Source organism: Pinus tabuliformis, chromosome 2_1, assembly GCF_031772625.1.
Source record: "Pinus tabuliformis cultivar Carrire ecotype Pingquan chromosome 2_1, CPIR1, whole genome shotgun sequence".
Lineage (NCBI taxonomy): Eukaryota > Viridiplantae > Streptophyta > Pinopsida > Pinales > Pinaceae > Pinus > Pinus tabuliformis.
In genome coordinates, this window is record NC_142299.1 from 272882663 (window position 1) to 272889409 (window position 6747).

Genomic DNA, 6747 nt, shown 5'->3' on the forward strand with positions numbered 1-6747 from the left:
TTGGATGGCCACAAAACTAGTGACTTATTCTATTTGACAAAGTAGATTAACCATGCTTTGATAACATTGTAGGAGACATAAATTGGAAAATGAAATCAACTCTATTAAGATATCTACTCAAAAAAATGATGTACAATGTGTACACATTAATACAATATGAAAACCATTGATTCAATTTCCAAGTTTTATTGCACTTTAATAACTAATCTCAATAACACACCATAACCGAAATCATGACGAGAGGATTAAGTGTCTAACACTTGCTTGTTTGCTACCGGTCTCAAACAACAACTTATTTAATTAATAAAAATGTGGAAGTGTTATATAAAGATCAAATAGTTTTGGTTCCAAAATGAATGAATCAATAACTTCTGGAACTAAAAAAATAAAATAATTTATATAAGGATTATAATATAATAATATTGAGTAGTGGGGCTAAAAAAAGAAAAAAGAAAAATGTAATTACATATTTTTTAAATTGTATGTAATATAATAAAAATCTTATTGCTTTGCATTTCACAACAGTAAGAAACAACTCATAAGCATGCAATCAATTTAAAAATTACAATTTCAATAAATTTAGCATGCAATCAATTTAAAAATTACAATTTCAACATATTTAACAATAACAGTGTATAAATCTTATTTTTTTCCAGATATTTAAAATCTTGGAATTTGATAACTATAATTTGGATATACAAATTAGAGTACCCAAAACCTTGAAATTTAATAGCTATAATCTGGATATACAAAAATTCATATAAAAAATAATGTAACAAATTTAGAGGATGATTAGACTATGGCATTTTTAATTTTCATTTGACTATAATACAAGGCTGTTGAAGGGCAACAACGATATCACTTAATGCTGGTTCGGTCCGTTACACGTGTCGGCAAGTGATCGTTTTGCAGGCTTTAACACGAAAGTTAAATCATTGTGGACGCCACACGCAAAGATAGGAAAGTCAAAGTTATTTCGAGAAAACAGGAAAGTTAAACCATTGTGGACCTCACGGAAAGAGAGTATGGCCAAAGTTAATTCTCGGAAACACACAAGAAAGTTAAGCCCCACGCATTGAAAAAACATGAAAGTTGAACCAGTGTGCACCCCACACTCAAAGAGAGAGATTCACTGTAAACCATTCACAGTGTGGACCCCACGCGCAAGAGAGAAAGATTCGCTGTAAACCATCGACCGTGTGGATCCCACGCACAAACATGAAATTCCACGCGGTTCATGTGTGCGCCTACCACTGCTGTGTTAAAGTCAAAATTTTTATTTTTTTCCTTGCTGCATGCGTTGGTGGTGCAAGCATCTGGCAGAACGAAGATCCATACATCTCGGCACTCCCTACTTTTCACCCCCTTACGATCCTCTCCACATTTTCTGGTAGGCTCTTGAATTCATTTCCACCCTAGCATTTGGAGTCTCAGTCGCTTCGGCCTTCAGAGTTTCCCACTTTCTATTTCTATTTCTATTTCACATATCCAACGCCTCCATCCTCGTTTCCCAAAACCCACTCTGAAATTCAAATTGATCAAGATCACCGTTATTCTCCTGCAACTACGATGGATGCTTCTCGCGCCTCCTCTTCCTCTGCTGCTGATCCCATCAACCATAGCAGGTGCGGTGTGTTTATCAACCACCGTGGCCCCGACACCAAGAAGACCTTTGCTAGTTATCTCTACCGTCGTCTTCTTAGAGATGGATGCAGGCCCTTTTTAGACCAAGAAGAATTGGAAGTGGGATCCAATTTTCCTTCCCAAATAGTCGACAATATTCGAAGTGCCTCGGTCCATGTGGCCATCTTCTCTCCCACTTATGCGTATTCCGAATGGTGTCTGCATGAACTCTCTCTCATGTTGGAGTCCAAGGCTCCTATTGTTCCTATATTCTACCATGTCGACCCTGCTCACCTCAGGTGGACAAAAGGAGTGTATGCTAAGGCCTTCAACGAACTCCAGATGAAGAAAACGGTCGACCCTCAAACTGATGAAGAGAAGCCACGATATGACTCTGACATTCTTAAAAAATGGAGAAATGCTCTTTCTACTGTTGCAGACACAAGTGGCTTTGATTTGGAAGGCAAGTTTAACGGGTGAGACATTCAACTCCTTCTCTATGGATACAATATATATAACGTGTAAATGAATTCGTTATAACATGTGTATGATGTTTTGGCTATGGTTTCAATTGCTTATTTATTTGGTTTTCATTTGAATGACCAGCGACGAGGGTCTGTTGCTAGATGAGGTCGTCAAACGTGTGGTGGAATTAATGGCCGAAAAGACTCAGTTGTATGGGGCCGAGAATCCCACTGGTCTAGATGACAAAATTGAAGATTTTGAAACTACAGTATTAGCACAGCAACACACAGGAGAAGTTCAGTTCGTGGGCATAGTCGGCTTAGGCGGAGTCGGCAAGACAACTTTGGCAATAGAGTTTTTCAATAGAAAGAAATCACAGTATAATAAATCTTGCTTTTTATCAGATGTAAGAGAAAATGCAAGAATCTCATTACATTCGTTGCAGAGTCAACTTTTGAAGAATTTGTTTGGTGTTGATCGGCAAATAGACAACATTCATCAAGGTACAGAGATGGTTAGACGACTTCTCTCATCTTCTAAAATATTTTTAATTTTAGATGACATAGATCATGTGAACCAGGTAAATGCCCTTTTACCGGCTATAAATGTCTTACATAAGGATAGCTTAATTTTGATTACGTCTAGGGATGAAGGTGTCCTAGTGAGGTCAGGGGTGAAAGAGTCATCTATGTATAGGTTAACAGGCCTTCCTTACCAACATTCGCAAGAACTCTTTTGCTCATATGCCTTCTGTCAGCCATATCCACACCCCGAATTTGAGAAACTGGTAAAGAAGTTTCTAATGGCATGTGATGGATTGCCCCTATCGTTAGTAGTGTTTGGGTCACTTCTCTCTGGATATAACGACAAATCTTATTGGGAGGCCATACTTCGCCGATTAGAACTTCCCAATGAGATAAAAATTAAATTAAAAATTAGTTATGATGAACTTAGCCATGAGGAACAACAGATATTTTTAGATATAGCCTGTTTTTCATAGGAAAAAACAAAAATGGTGCCATAACAGTATGGAACGCGTCAAGGTGGGAAGGCTCGCTGGGGTTTAAAAATTTACAGCTCAAATGCCTTGCAAAAGTAGACGATAAAGATGTTATACATATGCATGATCACCTCCGTGATTTGGGCAGAGAAATTGCAGAGACTGAATTCCCGCGCCGTCTTTGGCGTCCCACCGGGAACATTAATGATTGGCTGCACCAGCAATCATCTGTAAGTCCTCAACCATTCAAACTTTTAACATAGTTATATTTTTTCCATAGAAATCTGTATACGGTTCTCAAGTGCCCCATCTGTTTACATTTTCAAAGTAATTAAATTTAACCATAGCAGGCATCCGCATGAACAGGTTATAATGGAAGCACGCGGAATCAGAATGCTTCCTCAAGGGGATAGTATCGAACGATTGGAGACGAGCTCACAAATGTTGTCATGTTACCAGGGGAACTTCTTGATGGAGCTTTGCATTAGTCTGTCCAATTGTTTTCTTGGTTTTGATGCCATGAATTTGAAACTTGTTGAGGCTGAAGGGCATCTGCTGGATCGTATTTTGCGGGTGCGCTCGCCAAATCTCATATGGCTTTCCTGGCGTGATTGTCCCTACAAGTGCATACCTTCGTGGATTACAACTAAGAATTTAAGGGTTTTGAGAGTGGAGGAGGGTGTATTGGAAACATTATGGCAAGGCAAATGGCAGGTAAATCTAAACTGTTTGACTTAAAGTGTGTGGTCAGTCGCTATTGATATTGTATAACAGGGTCTCCAATGATTTCTGACGGTTTTCCTCACGAGAGTCATATATATCTTTCTTACATTCTAAAAGCTTGATCTTGCAGGCACCTTTGCAGTTGCAGGAATTAGAGATAATTAATGCGAGCTGCCTCTCCAGCATTCCCAAGTCCATAGGGCAGCTGGAGCACCTGGAAAGGATCGTCATTGATTCCTCCTCTTTTGCTAAATTACCAAACTCTTTTGGTAAATTGAGGAACCTCCACAGCTTGGACCTGGTTTGGTGCGTGAAGTTGGAGAGGCTGCCAGATTCCTTCGGCAGCTTGACGAACCTCCACAGCTTGGCCCTGGGTTGGTGCGAGAAGTTGGGGAGGCTGCCAGATTCCTTCGGCAGCTTGACGAACCTCCACAGCTTGGGCCTGCGTGGGTGCAAGAAGTTGGAGAGGCTGCCAGATTCCTTCGGCAGCTTGACGAACCTCCACAGCTTGGGCTTGCGTGGGTGCAAGAAGTTGGAGAGGCTGCCAGATTCCTTCGGCAGCTTGACGAACCTCCACAGCTTGGACCTGGGTTGGTGCGGGAAGTTGGAGAGGCTGCCAGATTCCTTCGGCAGCTTGACGAACCTCCACAGCTTGGACCTGCGTGGGTGCGAGAAGTTGGAGAGGCTGCCAGATTCCTCCGGCAGCTTGACGAACCTCCACAGCTTGGACCTGGGTTCGTGCGAGAAGATGGAGAGGCTGCCAGATTCCTTCGGCAGCTTGACGAACCTCCACAGCCTGGACCTGAGTGGGTGCTAGAAGTTGGAGAGGCTGCCAGATTCCTTGGGCAGCTTGACGAACCTCCAGCTTAAACGTGAGTGAGTGCTACAAATTGGAGAGGCTGCCAGATTCTTTCGGCAGCTTGACGAACCTCCAGAGCTTGGACGTGCTGGGGTGCATGAAATTGGAGAGGCTGCCAGATTCCTTCCGCAGCTTGGTGCAGTGAAGAAGTTTTTTTTTGTATGTTTTTTAAAATTTTATATTTAAAAACCATTTTAGTTGAGTGTTTTTATTAAAATGATTATATTTTTATTAAATTTGACAATTATTTATATGCTTTTTAATTTTAAATATTAAAATTATAACATTAATAATATTTTTTCCGATTAAAATATTTTTTAATAAAATTAATTAAAATAATACTTTTAAATTAAATTAATTTCTTTAGACGTTTTTATCTAAAACTTGTTTTCCCATATATAAAAAAATGTATTTAATCTTAAAAAAACATATTTCAGTATTAATATAAATACAAATAATTAATTGGAAAGAAATTTAGCATAAGTAATAAAAGCATAGGTTTCGTGGTCCAACTACCTAGCTTCAACGTTCTCTAGACTGTTAAGCTGGCCCTTCCGAATCGGTCAAATCAAATGACCTCACTCGTGTCCACAAAATACATATATAATTAAAAAATATTTAAAATAATTACAAAATTCTATCCTAGGAACAAGTGGGCTAGACAAGAAACCTCAACTAAACATCTCTATTGATAAATTTATTACTGGTAATGTTACATTCAAATATGCATTTCATATATTTTAAATTATAAAATATAATTTCATTTTTGAATTATCAGTATTTTAAGTATGAATTCTTTTTCTAATACCCATAGTTCCTAACATGGCTATAGTTTAAGAGATATACGCAATATAATAACGGTCTTCGTTGCCAGTGCCAATGTTTCTTGGAGTTCCTGGCTGAGGTTCTCTTTCAAAGCGAACAACAAAGTAGAAGCCCTCACAGACCTTTGAATGATAGACCGAATACGGCTACCCCGTTTTCTTTGTCTGCCTCATCTTCCATTTACACAAATGTGCATAAAGACGTTAGAGCTCAATTGATGCCCAGCATGCTTTTGACATAGCAAAAGCAAATACATGGCAGGTAAACCCTAATCAGGGTAGACATATAGTGTTGCTTTGGCATTAAAACTCAAATGCCCGTGTTTTAAGGGTTTACTGAATTGGTTGTTAAAGCATACCGCATATTTCAGGCAGAAAATATTGTACAAGATTTACACTTTTATAATAATTGATTTATGTATAAATATTTTTTCCGAAGAAGTCATATTAAGATTTTGGTGGACGTTTTTCGAACCAATAAGTGTGGTTCATTATCAAGACACCATGAAGAAACAGATCTAGGAAAAAAGTTAAATAGAGAGACAAGTCAAACCTAACAGCCAGAAAAAAACAGCTATATTTGACCAAAGAAAGAAAAGAAAAAATTTAATATTGTTTAATTAAATTTAAAAATAATTAATTTAATCAAAATATATATAAAAAGTTATTAACTAAATAATTATATTATTAATAGTTAATTTAATCAATATATAAATAAATATATTTTCATTTAACTTATTAACTAAATGATTATTAGTTAATTTAATCAATATATATATATAAATATATTTTCATTTAACTTATTAACTAAATGATTATATTTGATTAAGGTTATATTTTATATTTATTTTATTAAATATATCATCTTATTTTCTCAACAGCTATTTATTTAATTTATAAAACTATGTTTTTGTTTTTTTTTTTAATACATTTTCAATCTTTTGACTATTGGACTAAATGGACATCTTCTGACTATTTGACTAAATGGATATCATAATAGCCCAATCTAATTATTTTTTTCGTTGAATATGGTAATACAATTTTTTTCGTAACGGAAAAAGCCCTCGAAGAGCTCAGGATTATATATTCAAGAAGTGGGACGCTGCCCGTGGTCCCGTGCTGTCAACCTCATTTTCCATTGACCATGTCAGTGACATTACACAGTTTTGGACGATGCGCGTAATATTGAAAGGGCAGTTGATTCCCATCTGGCGTTTAACTTTACTCAGAGAACGCCTTTCATGCCATTTTTC

At 37.2% G+C, this 6747-nt stretch overlaps 2 protein-coding genes across 2 annotated transcripts; both read left to right on the forward strand.

Moving 5' to 3' along the window:
- The first annotated feature begins 1368 nt into the window (after positions 1-1368).
- On the forward strand, positions 1369-3088 carry LOC149199819 (TMV resistance protein N-like). The gene is made up of 2 exons (XM_089399457.1): positions 1369-2099; positions 2230-3088. The coding sequence occupies exons 1-2, from the start codon at positions 1570-1572 to the stop codon at positions 3086-3088; spliced, it is 1389 nt and encodes a 462-aa protein (XP_089255583.1). The 5' UTR covers positions 1369-1569.
- Positions 3087-4906, forward strand: LOC149199820 (uncharacterized). The gene is made up of 3 exons (XM_089399458.1): positions 3087-3318; positions 3455-3802; positions 3942-4906. Exons 1-3 carry the CDS (start codon positions 3208-3210, stop codon positions 4626-4628), a joined length of 1146 nt encoding a protein of 381 aa, XP_089255584.1. The 5' UTR covers positions 3087-3207; the 3' UTR covers positions 4629-4906.
- Positions 4907-6747: the final 1841 nt, after the last annotated feature.

Coding starts and splice junctions, on each gene's coding strand:
- LOC149199820 (XM_089399458.1), top strand. CDS start 3,208: ATGCATGATCACCTCCGTGATTTGGGCAGAGAAATTGCAGAGACTGAA. Junction 3,319..3,454: donor GGCTGCACCAGCAATCATCT/GTAAGTCCTCAA, acceptor CCGCATGAACAG/GTTATAATGGAAGCACGCGG. Junction 3,803..3,941: donor TATGGCAAGGCAAATGGCAG/GTAAATCTAAAC, acceptor TTGATCTTGCAG/GCACCTTTGCAGTTGCAGGA.
- LOC149199819 (XM_089399457.1), top strand. CDS start 1,570: ATGGATGCTTCTCGCGCCTCCTCTTCCTCTGCTGCTGATCCCATCAAC. Junction 2,100..2,229: donor TTGGAAGGCAAGTTTAACGG/GTGAGACATTCA, acceptor TTGAATGACCAG/CGACGAGGGTCTGTTGCTAG.